General features: G+C 42.6%; 1 protein-coding gene across 2 annotated transcripts in view; it reads left to right on the top strand.

Annotated features, from left to right (window-relative positions):
- The window catches only part of LOC135912514 (uncharacterized), a 91,386-nt gene extending 70,321 nt beyond the window's left edge, over positions 1-21,065 (top strand). Inside the window, exon 4 of one of the 2 annotated variants that reach the window (XM_065444968.1) lies at positions 20,877-21,065. In XM_065444968.1, the coding sequence (XP_065301040.1) occupies positions 20,877-20,981 (105 nt within the window). In that variant the 3' untranslated portion in view covers positions 20,982-21,065. Of the gene's footprint in view, positions 1-33; positions 258-20,876 lie in introns of those variants that run through there. The other variant, XM_065444967.1, reaches the window with a different exon arrangement.
- Positions 21,066-23,655: the final 2,590 nt, after the last annotated feature.

Here is a 23,655-nt window from a genome sequence, read left to right as displayed (position 1 = left end):
AAAAGTTTCCAGATTATCTTCTATTATATGCAGATGCATCTGTACACACCGACGGCGAACGGGCCTCTGCAGCTTTTCTCTGCCCTCCGTCTCAAGTATGACGTATACTTCATACGCCATATGCAGCCCCCTCGAAAACTACGGAGCTAGCAGCGATTATTGTTGCAGCGAAATACGTGCAAGATGAGTTAAGCGCGTCAAAGACTGCCATCTTTACGGACTGGCGCGCTGCCCATAGCCGGTTATACTACGCAGTCAGACTGACTGTCCAGTTGGGCGTTGCATTAGTGACTTCCCAAACAAAATTATATCACGTGAGGTATCTGTCGTTGCTCAATGGATACCTTGCAAAAGGATGTATAGTTGGAATAGTTGGTAATGCATCCTAATAAACACTTAAAGCACGTGTGGCGTGTGTTTCTTTTGCTACGTTCTGTGTGTTTTTGGCGCTCTAAATTTTTATTCAGTGGATGCCTTCACACGAAATGAAGAGGCTGATCGACTAGCTTCCACTTGTGCTCATAACAAAAGTGTCTGCTTTGAGTTTATGTGTAAGATTCATGACGCTCGTCTGCTGATGCGTAGCCACCTACGCAAGCAGCAGCACGACCAGCGCGTCGCAAATGGAACGTTCCCGCTCCGTGTTCGCGGTAGAGGCTTGCCTAGTCGCGCTAGAGCGCAACTACTCAAGGTAAGGGCTGGCTGTGTGAACGTGTGCTAACGTTTATACAGACAAAGAACTGCGGCCAGTCTATCGCGTACGTCTTGCGGTTGCTGCGAGACATTTCAGCTCCTGATATTGGAGTGTACGTTTGTATGTGTATGTTTGTGCGTTGTGCAGAGCTGGCTTGTGTTTAGGAGGGGATGGTACGATCTGTAGCGATGAACTTTATTTTGTGCCGTCGATGTCATTCATCATCTGCTTTTTGTCTCTTGCTTTGTGTGAACTATTTTGGGGCCTACGATGCGCCTTGGTGATGGCGAAAACCTACAAACGATTTGAGTCCTAGGGTTCTTGCTTTTACGAAGTATACGCGTACTATCATGTGTACGTGCAATTTGCGTGTGCTCGGAAGTGAGCCGCGTATAAGCGTTGCCGGTAAAGTTTTGGTTCCGGCCCTTTCTGCCACATTTATATGTATATATATATATATATATATATATATATATATATATATATATATATATACAACGAGGACAAAGGGGGTTAACCGAGGGGCCCGATTTTTATTAGTCATCTCATAAGCAGCCAACAAACGCTGACACTAAGGACAACATAGGGGAAATTACCTGTGCTTAATAAATGAAATAAAGAAACTATACATTAATGGAATATAAAGTGGATGAAAAAACAACTTGCCGCAGGCGTCACGAGAACGTGATCTTTTTGGGTGAAGGCCACTGGTCAATAAACCCACATATGCTACCTGAAGGCATCAATGATAGGCATCAACTGGTAGAGCATCGCACGTGAAATGCGATGGTTGTGGGTTCGGTTCCCACCTGCGGCACGTTGATTTTCATCCACTTTAATTTCTATTAATTTATCGTTTCTTTATTTCATTTATTAGGCACAAGTAATTTCCCCTGTGTTGTCCTTGGTGTCAGTGTTTGTTGGCTTCTTATGATATGACTATATATATATATATATATATATATATATATATATATATATATATATATATATATATATATATACATATATATACATACATATTAAGAAGTTATTTCCGCAATATGAAGATATTTCTGATCGGCGAGGGAACATGTCAAAGAGCTTAAAAGTTATATGCGTACATAAGCACTGCCGCTATATGTGGACACGCTCATAGCGCCATTGAAGTAAACGCAAATTTCGGGCACTTTTTATTTTCATCCGGTGGAAATTGATATGAACAGCTGAAATTCTGAGGCGGATTTCTCAATGCATATTGGGAGATGTGAACGCCATACATACTCAAGAACTTAAATCGCTTGTTTCTTGCTTGTGTCCCAGCATACTCTGCGCGTGCCAATCGCCACCATTGGCACGAACTGATAAGCATGTTATGTGTGAAAACTAGATGCTTCCTTTTGCTTCTTGACAAATTTTCCTTTTCTGAGGAAAAAGCCATATACACGAAACAAAGTATAAGGACTCGCCAGGAAATGGTGTGGTAAGTATGTTATATTTTGTTGGCAGGCGGAGCACGTTGTGTGTATGCAAGTGTCGAAACCAATATTTGAATCTCGCAATATTGCATAGGGATGTGCGTATACTTGAAAGTTTTGAATAATGAATCGAAGAGTGCCCTATTCAATTCGGTGGTCATTATTTGTAACTGCGAAAGTTCTTTTATTACCTTTCCAATATTTCAAAACGTAAGTGCAACCACATACGCGTAACATTGCATCAAAAGTACAATAAAGTTTAATCTAACCGGGCCTAATATAGAAATGAAACGTGAGAATTTGCGTAGTGTAGCAGGGTGCGTCACTTAGGTTCTTGCATTTTAGAGGCTGTAGACCGATCATTTGCACTCTGCGAAGTCCCCTGTGCATGCAAAGAAACTACTTGTTCGTTCCTCAGACTCAGTGTGTGCTATAAATAAACAACGCTTCATAACTTCCTATATTATTAGAGAAACTTGCCAAAATTAAGAATGCTGGGATGTGAACATAAACTTATAATAATTGTGATAACGGTTATTCATTATTCGAAAACTATTCAAAATGTATTCGATGTGTCACAAAAGTCCCTATTTGCACGCCCCCAATATTGCATCTTTTTCGTGCTGTCTTTCGCGCGTCCATTACAAACAAGAAAACCGTGTGCACGCCAAGAACATTACATGCGCACTGCATCCTGAAATCATGATTCACTTACCATCTAGAAAAACATTTAAAAGCTTTGAATATGGAAAAAGGGATTCAAGGTCCGCTGAAGTGCTTTGACGATAGATGTGATTCTGCCATTCTTTGAAAGTAAGGTCGGGGGTGATTTTTGAAGATGAAGTAACAAACTCCACATTTTAGCCATGCCATAGACACTGTCCATCAGGAAACAATGGTAGTTATTTCCTTTTCAGAATGTAGCTAAGTGATGTAATGTGGTATGACTGCAGCCACCAATGACAGGCTTGTTTAAATTATCATGGCCATCACTGAGCTAGACGAAGCCAGATTACTGTCTCGCATAGGTCTATGACCCCAGCAGAAAATGTCGAGAAAAGATCAGCTTAGTACATTTCACATAGGTCTCTGACCTGTCGATGAGCTCTGCACTTTAGTTAGAGGTCTCCTTGAGAACCGACAAAAAAGAATTTATCATAAAGGGGGGATAGCGCTCATGGAGACTCCATGGCTTTGACCTATGCTCAAGAATTTTGTAGTTTGGACGGAGAGAGCCGACGTAAGCGTATGATGTGTTAAGGAAGGCAAGAACTGTGGAAAGGCCTGAACCAGGTTTTTGAAGCAACACTGCATGGCCTTGGAAACAGCTCGTAAACATTACTCAACAAAGCTACCACGAAAAAAAATATTCAGGATTGGCAGCTCTATTGAGATTGATTGTGCCTCGACACAGGTTTTGACAGTTTCTCAGTGTTGAGCCAGGGTGCAAGGACTATCTTCATGCTCATGAATGCCAAGCACATGTGTGTTTGTGTATGAGTGCATTATTTTGGCCGTGTTATCCCTGCGCTTGTACCGTTCTTAAAGTTGAATGCCGATGAGCCTAGAATGCACCATTTCGTAATCGTCTATGTGCCCGAAGTTCGAAACGATTTCTGTTCACGAGTCATTATATAGAAATAAACTTGCATTGGGCAAACGTTTAGGAACACAAGGCTTTCTGTGTTGTTCGACGCAGTTCCAGAAGTAGATTCAGGGATTTGGCGACCCGGAAGAGAACAGATACAACTTCTAACAAGGACTAAAAAATTTGACTGCCTCGACACAACAATCTACACTCCAAGCACCTACTTGGTTGAAGGAATGATCGCAGCATTGTGCATGCATGGCCAGTGAGTTGTTTATGTGCACCTGCAGGCCCTTATATTTCCCAACCATGTTTATAGTTTAGTATGCTCTAGCCATGTTTCTGGCATTGTTGCAGTACTGGCCACGATAGCTATTCATTGAAATGTCGTTATTACGCAGATTTTTCCAGAGCCAGAGCACACAGACAATCTTTCATACTTATGAATGACAAGCACCTTTGTGTGTACGCATGTGTGCTTTTTTGGCCGTGAAGAAAGGGGCTTAACTTAGGGGCCCGATGTTTATTAATCATATCATTAGGAGCCAACAAACAAAGACACCAAGGACAACACAGGGTAAGTTACTTGTACTTACTAATTGAAAAAAAAAGTTATAATAATGGAATTGAAAGTGGACGAGAAAATACCTTGGCGCAGGTGAGGAACGATCACACGTCTTCGCATTACGCGTGCGATGCTCTACCAAGTGAGCTACTGCCACGCCGTCTTCCCATCCAATTTGTGAGGTATATATGTGTTTCTACTAGAACTAACACTAGGAGTGTTAGCCTGCGCCACCACTCACAACCATTCGCGACGAATGTGGCACATCCTTTCTGCCGCACGCGTCGCGAGTACATGGTCTTCTTGGGTGAAGTAAACAGGTGAATAAACCGACACGTGCTGCCTGAAGGCAACAATGTTGTCGGATTCCAGAGCCTAGTTATGTAATGAACGAGAAGAAAGGGGGTTGACCGAGGGGGCCCGATTTTTATTAATCTTATCATAACGAGCCAACAACGAAACCAAGGACAACACAGGGGAAATTACTTGTGCTTACTAATCGAAATAAAGAAATAATAGATAAATGGAATTGAAAGTGGATGAAAAAAAATTTGACGCAGGTGGGGAACGATCCCACGTCTTCGCGTTACGCTTGCGATGCTCTATCAATTGAGCAACTGCGACGTTGTCTTCCCATTCACTTTCGGAGGTATTTATGTGTTACTACTAGAACTAACCCTAAGATTGTTAGCCAGCGCCACCACTCACAAACCTTCGCGTTGGATGTGAAACATTCTGTCAGGAATTCCCTGTCAGGAATGCGCCTGTGCGCCGGTGTATGGGTCCTGCCATGTTCTTCTGAAGCTCAAAGATAAATATGTGCGAGAGATTATTGAGGCTTATCCTGTCTTTTGGAATAGTGATACGTGTGTTAGTGCCACTTTGGTGGACTTGTTAGATAAGAAGACGGCTTTTTTCGATGGTTAAAATTTGGATGATGTGGCGCTACGGTGCATTGGCTAAACAGGTGGTCGTTTCCTGGAAATAAAGTTGTTGAGGCTAGCGCATCGCGGTGTCGTCTTACTTCGGTCCTTGTTCGCTGGCACCGAATATGCTTTCCAAGTCAGTTTACCAACACGCCCAACAAATAGAGACGCTGAAAGTGCATTACGTCATTGTCATGACATGAAAAAAAGAAGAGAGGCGTGGCTGGTGTTTGGCAAAAGAGGAAGTGGTGAGCCCGCGTCCCTTATATGGGAGTAGGCACGAGAGATAGGTCCATCGTGTGCTGGCCGTGCAAAGCAGAAGTGCCTCTATGCAGAAAGAGTAGATCCCCTCCTCATACCACGTATTCTTTGCTTCCATTTCGGCTACTATTATACCGTTTTAAAGAATTCATGTGGTAGAATATTCCCTGTTTTATGGTGCGTATTTGCTCTAATGTATATACTGTCCGACAGGAGGTCCCCTTTCAGCCGCATGCTCTTGGACCTCCTTCTGTATACTTGTGCAAGCATGTATATCTACTTATTAAAGAAGTAAATAAACTGAAACTGAAACTGATCTAAATTTTTCTACGATTTAATGTAAGATAAGTTAAAAAAAATAAAGAAAACTGAAAACAAGAGCAAACTGTACCTAAGTGCACGGCGGCCACATAGCGGAAGCCTTCGGAGTAATGATGACCTTCAAATATATAAAAATATTGGGGAAGCGCTTCATTTTAACAACGACGTTCTGTAGGCCGGTGGTCAGGCTGGCGGAGGTGCGCAGCAAAACCTCGCGGAGCGACGACTTCATCGCGCGCGCCGGCACCACTTCACCGTAGCTTTGCCTCGCCGCGAGGTACGGAGGCCGCGCATGCGCACAGGCGGATATAAGCCGTGACGTTACCAAGCAGGTATAAGGCCTCTCCACTTCACCACTGCGCCGACAGAACAGCCGAGTCTCCAACGACTAATCCAGGTCCCATGCATAAACGATTGTTTCAACAGTTGCTTGAGAGTGAAACTGCAATCCGCAACGATATTTCAGGAATGAAAGTCGAACTATATAACGTCGAAGCATTGATAAGTGTCCTTCAACAGATGTTCACTCAAATTAACAAAAGGCTGTCTAGGCCTTCTATGGCCCATGATGATAAGGTTCAAGCTACCCTATAGTATACAGCAGGTTATTAGCATCGTAACAAGGAAACTTTGTCTGGAGGAAAGAAGTAGGCGATGAAACTTAATTATTCGTGGTATTCCTGAATATCCCCCCAAAACACAGAATCGCTTCTCATGGGATAGGCTTGTACGAAATCAATGGAGGATAAATTCCATGTACTGTGCGAATATATCCGCCGCATTCACAGGCTTTGCCGTCAAGACAACAAGCGCCCGGTCATCATCTATCTGCCAAATTTTAACGAGAAGTTCAGATTCTCAAAATGCAGCAAACTTAAAGGATCAGGCATGACTATTCACTATGACTACTCGCACGCAACGCTGAAGAAGCGGAAGCTCTGAGGGAACATACTTAAGCCGAGAAACTCCAGGGTAAGACAGTGCACTTACGTCATGACAAACTAAAGGCTGATAAATATATTTGTTCTCGGATGAGGCAAAAAAAAAACATGCGCGTCAAGACGGTGAACCAACACTCCCAGGAGCCTGAGACATGACACCCTTCCAAGGAATGTGACGAAAACTTGCGTGTATTCAGCTTAAACGCTCGTAGAGTAATCAACACAGCAGAACCTCTTGAGATTTCCCTTCTAGAAAAAGGCGCACGCATAGCCATCATAACTGAGACGTGGTTGCGGACTGAAATAGGCGGCGAGGATGGTTTCCCTCACTGTTGTCACGTTTCCCGTAAGGATCGGCCTTTCAGGGGAGGTGGTATGGCAGTCCCTGTTAAAGATCACACAGATGCTATTCTCCTGACAGACATTCCCGGCCTTGAATGTCTATGTACAAAAATCCCCTGCTGGGGCCATAACCTTTTACAGTGTGCCATTTACAGACCTCCTAATGGTGATTTAGAGTATTTAGTCAAGCTTTAAAAGCACACGTCTCAATTGCACAGAAAGAAACTGTTACTAACATGGGACCTTATCTTGCCAGGGGTTAATTGGGAGGGCTTTGAATCACTTCCCCACAACATCAATAATTTAAACAGTACACTTAACATAATGTTAACCACGAGCTAATAAAAATAGCTGCGAAACCAAAATTAGTGCAAGGAAATTCCAAATCTATACTGGATATCGTATTTTTACCTAGGGTAATATTTGGATACTCAATTAAAGTCGTGCAAGGGATTTCCCATCGTTTGCTTGTCAGTGTATGCTTATCCGTTGCTCTACTTTTATCAAATCGGAAAACCCTTTAGAGCGTTCTTTCAAAGACTGCTCACGTACAAGTGAAGCATCCCTCTTAGAATGTTTGGGAACAGGCCTTACTGATTTTGCAGACAATGGTATGAACACACTTGGGTGTCGTTTAAAATATATATGTCATCATTGTATAGATAAGTTTGTGCCAAGCAAACGCAAACTACTTTGTAGACAGACGCCATGGATGACGTGTGACCTAATCCACCTGAAGCGAAAGATAAAAAGGGTAAAGAAACGGCGCATGCACATGGGTGATCTAAATGAACTAAAATAAAACTTTTTACATGCGGTGCACGCTTCGAGAAAACAACAATTTATTGCAGTGCTGCCGAATTTCATTCCAGTATAGCCGAAGGAGTTTTAAAAATATGTTAGCGAAAAAAAACCAGTGTGTCAAATTTCTAATAATGGTTCTACAGCTACCGATTTGGTGATACTGCATGTCATTTCTATGAATTCTTTCACAGCTTGTTTTCTAACTCTCGTATTCGTCGATGAAGTGACATTTCATCGTTCTGATGTGAATATTATTTCATACCCTGGCGTAATTTCTATGCTACTAAATATAAAGACTAAATTATCATGTGGTCGGGACAACATTTCTAACGCGTATCTGAAGCAACATGCGGTGTCTATTTCATTGATTATTGTTTTTAGTTATCGTATTGCAATACTTAATGGAAAATTACTGGATGACTTGAACACAACCAGAGCTGTGCCTGTACTCAAAAAAGGCGATCACGCGAAATTAAAAAATCACCCTCCTTTATTGCTTATATCATCATGCTGTACACTAATCGAGCATAATATTCTCAATAAGATAAGTAAATTTATAGATGAACACTCAGTCACCTCTAAATACCAACATGGGTTAAGAAAAAGCTGCTCCACAGTTACACGACTAGTTACTCTCGCGCTTCATGCCTTCATAAGAGCGGCCAGATTGACGCCATGCTTCTAGATTTCAGCAAAGTTTTTGGTAGAATTCCACCCAAGACACTAATACAAAAGCTCAAATATATTGGACTTAAGGAGGTTTTGATCACAGAGATAACTAAATATTCAGCAAATCACTACTGATTTGTAGCAGTTAATGAGCGCCAGTCAGGCTGTATTCCGCTCGGCTTCGGTGCCCCTCAATGTTGTCTGCTAGAACCATCATTGGTTTTACTGAATAATAACACTGCAGTTGATCCTAACGTAGAAATGAGGTTGTTTGAAGATGATTTCGTGGTTTTTCAAGAAATGACTTCAACTAATGACCAGGCCCATCTTAACTCTGCTTTTGCTAACATTTTTGAATTAGGTGAAACATGGAATGTGCTGCTTAATACTGATGAGACCCTCTTTCAGCACTGCTCTCGCGGAAAAACTCCGCTCTCTTTTACGGACTAGCTAGGTCGGTCACCACTGCTGGAAAAGACTCAATACAAGAACTTAGGTGTTACACTTATTAATACCTGATCCTTCAACTTACATATAGATAACATTTGCTGATCTGCCTTGTATGCGTAAACTACCTTTTTAAGTCATAAGCACAAAAATTCACCGTTGAGTGTAAAATTACTTGCATGCAAGACAATAATTAGACCGAAACTTGAATATGCATGCGTCGTTTGGCACCCGCTAACTAAACACAATCTTAGCCATCTCGAAAAGGTAAAAAACAAGCTATAAAGTTCATTTGCTCGCGCTGTTCTCCGTATGGCTTTCCTTCTGAAATATTGCAGGCCAATGGCATTCCATCTCTCGAACAAAGAACGAAAACTATACGTTTGCAATTTCTTTTCTTGCTTTAGAATCTGGTCCTCGCAATTAACCCATCCCCCTATCTATCGTCTTCAACGTCAACGCATACTCGCCACCATCATCCTTATTCGCTGACGCTATTTTGCAGCAGCAGATTTATTCAAGTTTTCATTTTTTCCTCGTACTCTAACCGATTAGTATGATTCCTTATTGCCTTTCCTAACACTATCATACTTTCAAACTATGTTTGTATTTGCTTGCTTTATCTTTTTACCCACCCTGCTTGGACTTGAGCAAGGTTTGCAGCACTGAATAAATGAAAATAGAAAAGTACCCCTTTTCAACGTTCACGTGATTATTACACCACCAGCTAGTTTGACTGATTCAAGCTAGCCCGAATATGAACGGGATCTAGGAAACTGGGAAAAAGCATTGCCCAAAGTTTTTCGCGGGACACTGCTTTCTGTTCACGAGCCACTAAGTATAACCCAGCACAAGTCCATTTAATGCAAACCGTTGGTGGGACTGGCGTTGAGATTCAGCACAAGACTGCTTCGGAGTGACACGTGGTATTTCGTGGATGGCGTAGGCAATTATTTATTGCGATTAGGAGTCTTAACTTGCTATCCGCATTTTAGTCTGCTGCCATCTAGCCGCTATTGCCTGTGTCTCTTAAAAAACTTGTGCAATGGCTCGTTTCGAACCCGGTTTTCTCAGCACAAAAGCCTGATGCGCTACCCATTAGACGCTGCACCCTACGTTTGGAAAGCCCACATAAAATGCTTACACATTTGTACGGTGCAAGCCAACCCCTTCAGATGCTTGGCACATGGGTCGCGTCGCACGGGAACAGTTTACTTGTCAAACTGAGAAAAATATTCGTCTAGCTGATAATTAAACTAAATTTGTGCGCCTAAAATAATCCTATGCAATTCCGCCCTAATTCATTCGAATTTCGATGTGCTGAACTGGAACTCTAAAGTCCTGACTGGGGAAAAGCGAATACAGTTAGGAAGATATATTTCGTAGAAGCTCTTTTTGGAGTCGAATGGTGCCGACGCTGTTGTGTGTGGTGGCCAGCAGGACGTCGCAGGTCGCTGTCGGGAGGTTGCTCTCAATCAAGCTTCCTGTTCCGGCGTGTGCAAGTGCGCGAGGTCACTTAATACAAAATACAACAATTGCACTTGGACCCCACTATAACGTCAGTTGCGACTGCACCTAAAGTGGTTACAGAGCATGCCTTGCATTTGGGGCCTGCCAGCTGCGTGGGCGTTATCGGCTTCCAAGCCGGAAGAACACATACCACATATGTGCAATCCGTAAAGAACGTGAAGCCAACAGAATCTTGTAATGGCTACTGTAGATTGTAAAGAAAGGCGCCTTTGGCTCTACCATGTGTGGCCATATTGTTTGAATGCTAATCTAATTACAGTCAACAGTCATGGTTAGAGGCGCTCAATGAATAATTTTTCGCATCAGCCAGGTCGAGGTTCTTGTGGTAAAATGGACGAGGACTTCTTAGCCGAGCTAGCGCCTAAAGCTGGCTACACAGGACAGGCTAAACCTCTAAAATTCAATGCTGTATTTTTGTATTGTTACGGCATTTTCTAATTTATCAGTTAATTCATGAATGGGACCATACGCATGCGAAATAGTTTTTTTGTCTCCTCGAGGACAGCGCTCTCTAGCGCGCGACGTCACAACTCTTCTAGCGAATCTGACATTTTGCTTTCACTCACGTTATTGACATTAGTAAGGCGATAAGTCATCCCTGAACTCGGAGCGCCAGGGTTCAAACGTAGGCTCTTTGCCTTTCCCACAATAGCGGGAAGTTCTCCTACACTGTAAATGCCAATTGCATTTGGCGTGTATTAATAAATCAGACATTTAGGGTATTGCTTCCTACCCTTTTATATATATATACTTACTTAGTCAGAGAGAAGGGGTAGCCCATGACGAAAAGGGACAACAAATAAATTAAAAATCTGATCTCTCAGGAGGCCGGTAGCATTTTTAGAGAGCTCAAATTGTTCACACACTGCTTGTTTATTTTAAGGGTGTTGAACCCACTGCGCAAATTTCACTGACGCCGATGCAGCTACGGATGAAGGAATTTCGCAGCAACTGGAAGTAGCACCAACCGCAGGCTATAGTGGTCACGTGGTTGGCACCGGAGATGCCTCCAGTCACGAGCTATAAAAATGAACGGCTGCGCAGCTGCCATCACGCATGCCAAGGAGACCGGTGGCTTCTGAGAAGAATGACTTCATACAAGGCTCTCCGTTTGGCCGTCTTTGCTCTTGTTGTGCTGCACGCCATGTAAGTACCATCTTCCCAAAATTCTGTGTCTATGGACCTGTGAAATACAATAGCGGAAAACGAAAATATTTCCAAGAAGTTCTTCTACTACTGATAGAGTGTCCATGGTTACAATGCCGTAGGATGAAATACCGTTGAATATTTCACAAAGCAAACTGAAATCACTTGTCCTAGGACAAATTCCCCACTGTAATATCATTTCCCTAAACGAAGGAAACATCCTTCTGTTGTACAAATGTTACGCCAGCAGCTATAGATATTTCGTCCGTGTGTGCAGCACTTGCTTGGCGCAGTTAAACTAAATATTGAGCTAGCTTTCTTAGTGACTTCATATGTCCCCACAAAGCTGGCCAAGTTGACCAACATTTAGAACGAAATATCCTTTGTGAGCAAGAATGCCTTCCTCTCATTATGCTATCTCTTGCTCTAGCTACGAGAATAGGGCTTGAATGGGAATGTAAAGGTAAAGTAATTGTTAGAAGAGGAGATACGGCCATCACTCAGGCCTCAGGATTCGGTTTCACCACTTGTGCCGTAATTTGGGGAGATAGCGTAGACTACACCAAAAAGAATGAGTCAATTAAACTTGCAGTTTAAGTATACTGATGCGCTTCTAGAAGTTCTAAACTGGTCTCTGGGATCAATAATGAAACTAAGCATTCTTGCGGACAAGGTAAGAGAAGGGTGAAATTGTACTGCTTTCTGCCGCCCAACATAAGAAATTGAGGTGTTAAGCAGTAGTACGGCTAATTTTTTATATCGGTGCCAACCAAGAATCGCATGACTCCTCCGAGAACTCCGCGGTCATCGCTGATATGAGAAACAGAAAAAAAAAGGCCTTTAGGTGAAAACCTTAGAAACCTTAGATGGCAGATGGTCGAACAAAAATGGGGGGTCGAAACCTCGAGCTTTGGTGGACGTCGAACGTATGATCTTTGGTATTAATTACGGCTTTGGTGGAAGTCGAACCTACCATCCTTGGCATTAATTACGGCAAATTAGGGCGCCTTCAGTTACGATGTAGTTAATTAAGGTACACTAATCCACGACCTTTGGGGTTACTGAAGTTGAAGGTAATTGAAGTGCCACCATGCCACATGGTGCCACGATGTGTTGGTATAAGTTAGAGTGCCTTAGTTTACTCAACCTTAACTAAGATAGAGTTATTAAGGGTACTCGAACCCACGAGCTACTGCGTTAATTAAGGGGAACTTATTGAAGGCGAAGGTTATATTGAAATAAATCAACGCCTCAAACACACGACCTTTGGTAGCAGTCGAACTCTCGACCTTTGGGGGGATCGAGCCTCAGATATTTGCTGCTGACTACAGCAAAATAATTGACGTACTCCTAATTTGAATGCCCCTAATTAAGGCTCTCGAACTCACGACATTTAGCGTCACCTAAGGTGAAGTCAATTAAGGTGCCACCATGTGTTGGCGCCAATGTAGTGTCACAAATAAAGCTCGTGGGTTCGAGTGCCTTAATAAACTCTATACCTTAATTAAGATAGAGTCCACAAACGCGCTCGGACTCAAGACTATGGGTGTTAAGGCTCAGGTAATTAAGACAACGGTAATTCAGGTACTAGAACCGGCCACCTTTGGTGTTAATTACGGCGAAGTATATTAGTGCGCACTTTATTGGGGCAGTTTAATTAGGGCACCCGAACACACGACCGTTGGAGGCAGAGAACAAGTAGTAGGAATAACATGTTCGAGCGAGAATGCCAAGCATATTGATTAAAGTCTGGCGAGTGCGCAGGCTTTCGCCTTCATCCTCTTTAGCGTATACTGTCAACTTTTTGCAGTACGTGTACAGCTGTTTAATATAACGAGTTGTGTTGCCTTTAGCAATGGTGCTTTAAACTGATAGCGACGTAATGATTATGCCAAAGATAAACGTATAATTAGGCATGTCACACTCCAGTAACACGTGAAGGCGAAAGCCTTCAGCACACGTGATAATAATGCATTAAGTTACATGATCGGAGGGGTCACTCTTCTAGCAAGGCACAACAAGCTACGGTGTGAAGTAAACGTATGGCGTTATAGGTTGGCCTCATAAACGCCACATACGAACACCTAATGCGCTACCGAAAGGCTATTCCGTTCTTTCTTTCATTCTCTCTTTCTTTCCGTCTTTCCTTCTTTATTTATTTCGTTCTTCCATTCTTTTTCTCTTTATTTTCCTTGGTCGTTTCGTTCTTTATTCTTTCCTTCGTTCATTCTTCCTTTCGTTGGTTTATTAACATTCAGCTATTGCATCTTTGCTTGCTTACGCTGGTATGAGCCATTGCTGAAGACGATATTTTTTGCATCGCTGATTTTTTTTTCGTCTCATGGAATAGACACCGCTTTTTTGAGGTATGTGCTATTACAACGAACCAGTTAAGGCTTTATCTTTAGTAATTATTTTTGAGTGTAGACACCACTATATTGTTTCAGACTCAGCAGTGATCGTTGTTGAACGTCTGATGCCGGTAACCATAAGACCTTTTTTCAGAAACATGTGCGTCTGTAGGTCGGCTGTGCAATCCAGAGGAGATGACAACCTTCAAGTGAAGGAGTGTCCAGAAACAGTAAGTATTCACACTTTCGGCATTACACCTAAAGCTTTTACGCACCTCTTATGCGATTGCATTCCGCATGTGTCATAGCACGGTCAGCGCACATTTTTTTCATGCTGGTGGCTACTGGCGAACATCAACTGTTGTTTCAAATTGTTTTTTTTTTGCATGCGTGTTACACGCCAAAAACAATTATTTCCCTTCCATTGTCCAGCGTTGTGACATCTCTGTTTTGCGTTGTGTTTGCGTCTCAATTGTTTCGCAGAGTTTGTGAAGTTTCAACTAGTTACCTTTGAGACAGTATTTCATTATTTTCCATTGCTGCTGTGTTATTACAGGGTAAATTGTTTTGGGTTCATTCCAAAAGCCGTTTCAGTTGGCGATGGTGTCGGCCCCCGCCGGTGTGAGCTATCGCCGGGAATGAGAAAAAAATATCCGATTCCCACCGCGATTAAATCCGGGTCAGTAGCGCGGGAGTCAGCTAGTCTACGACTGAGCTACACCAGTGCTTTATAGCATGCGGCGGGAAAATGCCCTATAAACGCGTCATAGCACGTAAGGAGAGACGCGATTTGGCATGCGCACTGCGTAGCGTCGATACGTGTACATTTTGCATTGCAGCCGCATAATATTCCACCACGTAGAACGCCGTGTAGCATATGCACAGATAGAGGCACAAGGCCGTTAGAGAAGATTTCAGGAAGAAAAAAAACTCAGTGCCCTTCCACTCTGTGAAAAAGAATGAAGCTGTGTATGTGGGCTCCTTAATGGCGAACTGCAACACCGCTGCGGGTCGGCCCTGCATTTAACTAGCTTCGTGATCGGCTCACGTATGGGGAGCGCTTAACGCCTGCGTCACCTCCTCCACAAGCCCGTCGGGCATTGCAGTATTTTAGGAATTTTTATCTACAGAAATAGAAATAGAATCAGGAACACATTAGACTTCTGTCAACCAAAGGACCAGCAGGATTCCGTAAAGGCTAACTCAACAATAGACGATATTCCCACTATCAATCAGGTGATAGAGAAATGTGCGGGATATAACCAACCTTTATATATAGCTTTCATTGATTACGAGAAAGCGATTGATTCAGTCGAAGCCTCAGCAGTCATGGAGGCATTACGGAATATGGGTGTAGACGAGCCGTATGTAAAAATACTGAAAGATACTAATACCGGCTCCACAGCCACCGTAGTCCTCCACAAAGAAAGCAACAAAATACCAATAAAGAAAGGCGTCAGGTAGGGAGATATGATCTCTCCTATGCTACTCACAGCGTGTTTACAGGAGGTATTCAGAGACCTGGATTGGGAAGAATTGGTGATAAGAGTTACTGGAGAATACCTTAGTAACTTGCGATTCGCTGATGATATTGCCTTGCTTAGTAACTCAAGGGACCAACTGCAATGCATGCTCACTGACATGGAGAGGCAAAGCAGAAGGATGGGCATAAAAATTCGTCTGCAGAAAACTGAAGTAATGTTTAACAGTCTCGGAAGAGAACAGCACATTGCGATAGGTAGCGAGGCACTGGAAGTGGTAAGACAATACATCCACTTATGACAGGTAGTGACCACAGATCCGGATCATGAGACTGAAATAATCAGAAGAATAAGAATGGGCTGGGGTGCATTTGGTAGGCATTCTCAGATCGTGAACAGCAGGTTGCCATTATCTCTCAAGAGAAAAGTATACCAGTTGTGTCTTACCAGTACTCAGGTACGGGGCGGAAACCTGGAGGCTTACGGAAAGGGTTCCACTAAAATTGAGGACGACGCAACGAGCTATGGAAAGAAGAATGATAGGTGTAACATTAGGGATAAGAAAAGAGCAGATTGGGTGAGGGAAGAAACGCGAGTTAATGACATCTTAGTTTAAAACAAGAAAAAGAAATGGGCATGGGCAGGACATGCAATGAGGAGGGAAGGTAACCGATGGTCCTTAAGGGCTACGGACTGGATTCCAAGGGAAGGGAAGCGTAGCAGGGGGCGGGCAGAAAGTTAGGTGGGCGGACGAGATTAAGAAGTTTGCAGGGGAAAACATGGCCACAATTAGTACATGAACGGGGTAGTTGGAGACGTATAGGAGAGGCCTTTGCCCAGCAGTGGGCGTAACCAGGTTGATGATGATGATGATGATGATGATGATGATGATGATGATAGACACGCCGACACGATTGTGGGGAAGGTAACCCATAACAGCTTCACTGCAAACGAAGTTTAAGGAGATATATGCAAGGGTTGGGGAAGAAATACATATCATGTACGTGCATAAATCAAGCTGGCCTCATCACCCTCATGAGCATCGTATCGTGGCACTTGCATTGCGATGTGAGACGCACTCCGTGTAGCCTCCATATGAGCGCTCTTTGCCTCGCAGTTGCATATAATTAAATCAAGTGACACTCTCTGTAGCAGTGGCATAGGTAGTGGTTCAAGGTAGATAGACAAGTCATGAGGAAAAGTAGGTTATGGAGGTATGTAAACATTGATGTAATGTAAAACATGTATGGAACGCCTGATTAAATCAAACAGGCTAGGTGACACTTGCCACCGTCCCGTTTCAAAGGCAATGCCATTTAATGAACATCATCATCTTTAGCCTCGTATTGTAACAGTTGACATTTGATCTGACAACCACGCCGCGTAGCGTTGACACGTACAAACTTTGCATTGCAGTTCCGTTATATTTCAATAGGCGTCCCTACATGTACGAGTCGTGCGTAGCAGTCACATTTTGCACGTAGCTGAGCTCTATTAACTCTAGCGGGCTAGGTGACTGTCACAAAACATTTCGAAAGGGATGATCATATACCATCTTTCTCATCACACTCAGCAACAACAGCAACGTGGGGTGCCATGTGTCAAGGGATGTGACATGTGCGCCACCTATCTTGATACCTCTGTTTACACTTCGTAACATGTTATGGTGCCTCCTCGCAAGCTACGAACTGCTATTAACAAACCTTGTTGTCATGGCTAGTTGGTTTATGACCTAAAAGCAAATGTTACGGCACTAAGCAGACAAGGACAAATTGAGACACCAACGACATGTGTGGTCGCCCATATATGTCGTTTGTTTCTCACTCAATGCTCGTATGCTTAGCGCTATAACTTTTGTTTTTTATGTGATCAACCGCTGCTGAAGAAGCGAATCGTAGAGCTACGCTCGCGTTTGCAACCAGGCAATATCGCGCAGATGAGGCCGCTGTGCAGAGCGCAGGAGAAGCCGCCGCATATTTCGCAGCTCGCGGTCGACGCCGGGTGAACAGTTCAGAACTTGAGATGGTTCTCGTGAAAAGGACGGGACGAGACTTCGCCGTGAAGACCCTGTAGTGTGTGGTGCCGAAAACAGTGTTCCTATGGAGCCATTCCTTCAGCTTAGGCTGTGACTGTGCGGCGTGTGCCTTGTTACTTTTTCTTTTATCTGATATTTTTTTCTGTCCAAGTGACCTGAAGCAGTAACGAATATTGTTTCTTTAAAAAGTTCTATGCACTAAACTGTGCGTTTGGTTTTACGGGCAACTTTCACGAACTGCTCGGAACTTGATTGTCTTCTGAGACCGCGTGGTTCCTAATCTTTCGAGGTTGACTGTACATACGCTTAGGAGAAAATTGACAAGGCCCGTTGGTCGAAAAGTCATCACTATAACACCCTCCCCCATAAGTGGTCCAGTTAACATTTTGTTAAAGATATTGTGGTCGAACCAGTTTGAATGTCCCAAGTTGTAGCCCAAAGTGTCCATAGTGTTGGTAGAACGAGCAGCTGTTGTACAGATTCTTCTTTATTATAATGCAGTTGCAATTCATCCGTCTTAGAATGGTTCATCGTAACACTTATGGCAGAGTTAATGCTGGATTGTCGAGTATTATTGGTAGTAATGTGTGAACAGCGTAAGAAGTGAACAGTGTTGTTTATTCAACATCCTCTCATGATGGTTGCATTTTGAATCAAGCACATTGCAAATGCTGAATACTACCGATACCTCAGTGAATATTCAGTAAATGTATTTTTTTCTAAAGCTCTTCATTAGATTGTGCTTTCTAAGCATCGCCTGTTCTGATATAAGATATTGTTATATATTGGTGCTTGCATTTTTTTAAATACTTACGAGTGGTACTCTTGCTAGGGAGGAGATAACAAGGAGTGTCAGTAACATCAAACAGATCGAATGACCAGCTGCTTGATGCTTCACTGAGATTTCTAGCTCCAAGCATTTTGCATGCACAGAGTGATCACCGGTTGAGTATTCGACGCGTGAAGCAAAAAAGTGGAAGTGGTAAAGGTTCTTTTTATTAAACTGAAGTAGTACTTTTATGGAGAGTCCGGAAATGACTCTGAAAGATAAACCGAATTCCCTTAAAACTGAACAGGATCACTTAGCATGTGCTACATTTCAGGGGAAATTAAGCGCAAATGTCCAAAATATCCTCTTTTGCAAACTCTGATACTTCATTACCAACAACAGAAAATAGGTTAACAGGTTCGGTTAAAAAGCGTTCTCTTATAAAGTTTCTATTAACACAGAGCCTCTGACTAGAGCTAGCAGCACAGAACGTAATTACATGCCTAAGGAAATTCACGTTGTTATACAAGAAATTGTTCTGGCACCATCCACAATTCTTGTCAATGCAATTGAATTATCGCTTAATAATTTTATCGCTTAATAAAGGAATGGTGTGCTTGTCAAAATATAGATATTGCGGTAGGTTTAGTAAAAATTGTGGGATTTTACGTGCCAAAACCACGATCTGATTACGAGGAACGCCGTAATGTGGGACTATGGAATAATTTTGACAACCTGAGATTCTTTAACGTGCACCTAAATCTAAGTACCACGGGTTTTTTCGCATTTCACCCTTATCGAAATGCGGCCGCCGTGGCCGGCGTTTTATCCCGCGAGGACGTGCTTAGCAGCCCAACACCATAGTCACTAAGCAACCAGAGCGGGTGGTAAGTTTATCTAGGAAGAGGTTGTTTCATTACCTAATGCCATAGAGAACCGATCTCCTAACGAGCACGTCTCTTGAAGTAGGTATTTAAACATCACGTGGGTCTCACAGGGCTTTCAAAGCTGGCTTTGCCAAAACGTGTCCCCTAACGGGTATGCACGTGCCCTTTGCATAGGCGCCTCGGTTACAACTAACCACCGACAGCGAAAAGAGGCGCAGGAGCCAAATAGAGTACAGGTGGGAGGGCATCACGTTTATTGAACGCAAACTGAATACGAATAGTACGTAACGTTTTCATATTAGTCAAATAGAGAAGCGGGAATGTACTTGAGCCGGAATATATATTTCTTGATACGTAGGTACCAAGCGCATACTGAATAGAGCAACAATGCAGGTGTGACGCCCGATGACTCCGGGTTGAATGCAAGACCCCTTTCTCACTAAAAAACTGCACAAATATTCCTCAAAAGTTTTAGAACTTGGTTGCAAATAAGCTTTCAAACAAATGATGGCTGCTGTATGGAATGAAGACTGACAAAAAAACTTCATAAATCGTTGCAGAAAAACACTCGGAAGTTGAATAATAAAACCTGAATCAGTTGTCTGCCGTAGAACACAGGCAGAGGGCCCCTTGCGAGGTAGATATTGCTGGTCCGAGGGTAGGATGGCAAAGAAACTGTACTACAGGCTTCAAGTAAAGCTCTCAGGTTGTCATGTAGACTACCGCCGCGAAACAGACCACAAAACTTGCAGTCTGCATACTTTTTCTTCATGCCTTTGAAAGTTTTGGTCGTTGTCTCAGGTCTCATATCTTGCAATAGCTTGTCTAGCAAACGAAAACCAGTAATGATGCGAAAATACCAAATAGGGATTTTTCGAATGTCAGTATAAATAATCAGCGTGTAATTGCCAACTGGTATTCCAAATTCTCAATATTCGCCCACCCCTGAAATAAGGATGTTTTCTAAAAAATATAGCCATTTAAGGAAAGCAACAACTCTACAGCTCATCGACAACTTTGATATTTGTCTCCAGCATGAGCGCATTGTGCGGGTATTCCTGTGCTGCCAAAGAAACGGTACGCAGAGTCACAGCTCATAAAAGCTACGAACACACAAACAAAGAACAACAGCTATGAATAGGGTAGAGAAATGCTGGCGGCTGCTACCAAGGCAGCAGCAGAACCCATTTTCTTTGAGAACGTGCATAACTGGCCAGAAAACCCAAAAAGAGAGGAGAGGCGCCAACAGTGACGCGTATCATGATGCCACTAATGTTGGCCGGTCAGTTATGCTTGTAATAAATTTATCAGTTCCCGTTAACCTGAATTGAAGAAAAATTTGCTTTATGACAAACCAACCAATAATTAAGTTATTGTACATGTTAAGCGCATTTCTGCTTAAACAATTGCTGTTCAACGTCGTTCTACATTACTTTGAATATTGTTCAGTCCGAAATGCACGTTAAAATGAGATTGCAAAACATAACGAAGGAATTGTTCTTATTGTGTATTATTGAGGGTATGGTTGGATTGTCTCAGACACAGTTCATTTATTGTCGCTAACAAAACTTTCACGATAATCAAGTGACCTAATACTGAGAGTTACGAGTGACTTCCTTACTGCACTTGTAACCAATTTAACGAAATGATTTACGTTTTCAGTGTGAAGCGTCAAAGAACGGCACATGTTCAGGCGACTGCATCTGCGTATGGGTGGATGGTGCTGAAAAAGGTGCCTGCTGGGATTTGGGCGACAGTGTAATATAACGTCCCAGTTTTGCCCACTACGGAGCCATAGAAGAGGAATGCCTTCCCACTTCATGATAAAATAATATTATAATTGAATTTCCGAGCAGCAAAATGAATTTGCGAATAAACATTTTACTGCATAAAAAACTACTTAGCGAGTCTTTTCATTTTATTACAGGACGGGCTCAATTATGCATCACGGAACTTAGCCGCAGCAAATTTTTCATTTCGTAGACAAGCATTCCGGATACGTAAAAAGGTGTAGATAAGTGGTGCAGCTTTTTCTGCCTAATATGCTCGAGTTCCTCACGTTTACACTAACATTCACACGCGAGGGCACATAAGGAATTTGACCATCACTGTATAACAGCAGTGCCGTATAACTGCTGAATTGTAGATATAATTGGACAGGGTAAACGCTTGTGTCATTGCTGAATCCAGCAATGGTTTCAAAAATATATTGGAGAACTACGGGAAGGCCATGCGATACCGAGAAAAGCTTCCTTTCCGTTGCGCACATAACTTGCGTACACGCTCGGGTCGCCCATTAAGGCGTCTGCCGTCTATCGCTCATAACAACAGCCGCAAGATGCATCGAGCAGCGCATCTGTGAGCACGCGAATAATGTTCGCTATGGAAAGGAAGCTTTCCATACCGCTGTGCATTCAAAACGTGTGGATGCATTGCCCTTTCGAGTGGAGAATTTCTGCCATATATTATCGACGTGCTCTGGGACAAACACACCTATCTAAGGGGTACCGAAAGGTGACCTAATGAATAGTGATTAAGCTGAAGACTGAGCAAGATGGATTACGGACAGCACATTTATAGGTCAATATTGCGGTATCTCTATCAAACGGGCTGGCATGCTTATATTTAGCTTCATAAGACGTTATGCCACGTGTAAACCCTGTAGGAAAAATCTCATGCACACTAAAAACAAAAAAAAATTATAGCGCTCATCTGCATCTTTGTATGTCTCCTGATGCTTTGTTTAAGAAATGAAAGATATCCTGTAGATATGTTCGGCAGTGCGTAATATAAGTAGGCCCTGTAACAAAGAGACAAACTCCCAGTGCTAGGTTTAGGTTTGTATATACAGTAATATATTTAATGGTAAAGGGATTCTGCTGCTGTGAATTTCACTGTAAATATATTTTTATATTGAGATGCAAAGACATTCTCTCTTCTCGAGCTCCGTAAGTGGCAAAATTTTGACGCTATCTGTCTTCGTCAACTTTTAAGCAGAGGCCCTCTGAAGCACCGGGCGTCCATGCGCATATGCAGTCGGGGTTTGGACACTTGTAGTTCGATGACGCGCCACACCAAAAACGTAAACCATTTCGTTTACTTAGTATTCATAGCTATGCTAAACAAATTATTCCTAATATTTAAAAGATGGCATGATTATGGTCAAAGTAATGTTAGGTGAAAATAAATTACATGTGTACTAGTGCTACAATAAGAACCAATCTTTTGGTATGTTTTGCGATCTCATTTTATTATTAATATGACGGCATTGTAATATCGATTCCAGATAATGTAGAACATCTCTAAACAGAAGTTGCTTAGACATAATTGACGCCTAAGCGGAAGAAAACTCATGTGGTTCGTTTGTCTTGCACTAAGGCAATGCTAAAACAAGGTGCCTAAGTATAAGCTCATTTTATCCTAATTACGGATGAAGAGACCTAGTAATATAATTCTAAATGCAGCTGAGCGGCCAAGTTCAGCAGCCTCATGATACGCCTCAATGTTTGCGCCTCTCCACGTCTTTCGATTTCCCGCCAGTTACGCAAGTTCTTGACAAAGCGGGTTTTGTACGTGCCTTGGTAGCAATAGCTAGTATGTTCCTATCCTAATTATGGCTCGTGTGCTTTTTTTATTTTGGCAGCATTGGTGAGCTGTGAGTTAGCTTAGAATTTCTTCCAGTAGTTAGTACCAGCGTGGTACCTAAAAATATAAAAATGAATACCCTGCTGTTAATGCGTATATGTCATACGTTTCACTATTCAATATTTGTTAGCCACTATTCGGATTCGATTCGTACTCGATTCGACCATCGCAAATTTCATTGTCAATTTCGCCTGTTTTGGCGATCGGTCAGCGACAGTATGTAATTGTTAGGTCGAGGAGGCGCCATTTTGTTGGTTTGTGGCAGAAACAAAAGCGCCAATGAAAAGGGCACCCGCATTCGCGTTGCATGGCATGCTTTGGTGAACTCCAACTTGGGAAGCTCTTTGAGGCCCACGTGCCATTCAATTTTGAATTGTAGCTAATTCAGAATGCAGCCATCGCGAGAGCTTGCTCTATATACATAATTCTTGTCTTACCTAGAACACTTTACCACCAATAATACTAAACAAATAATAGTCAATAAACCCTGCAACAAGTGTTAGTATGGCTCGCTCACAGACACACACCGTACCACTGCACCATAGTTAAGAAGAACGTGTAGAAACACCAATATTCTAGCAGACACTGAGAACACTCTACAGACTACAATTTGGTGCATGCAAACTGGATCAAGCACATGTTCAACAATATTGTGAACTGGGCGAATGAGTGGGGAGGTGGTTGTAGTTATGACTCTGATAAAAAATGCTTTTTTTAATTTTCCCCGAAACATATGTACAGTCAACTGCAAGTAGATGAGGAACCATGCAATATCAGAAAACGCTTAATTTCAGAG

Source organism: Dermacentor albipictus, chromosome 2, assembly GCF_038994185.2.
Source record: "Dermacentor albipictus isolate Rhodes 1998 colony chromosome 2, USDA_Dalb.pri_finalv2, whole genome shotgun sequence".
In the NCBI taxonomy this organism is placed as follows: domain Eukaryota; kingdom Metazoa; phylum Arthropoda; class Arachnida; order Ixodida; family Ixodidae; genus Dermacentor; species Dermacentor albipictus.
This window is presented reverse-complemented; position numbering and strand designations above follow the sequence as displayed.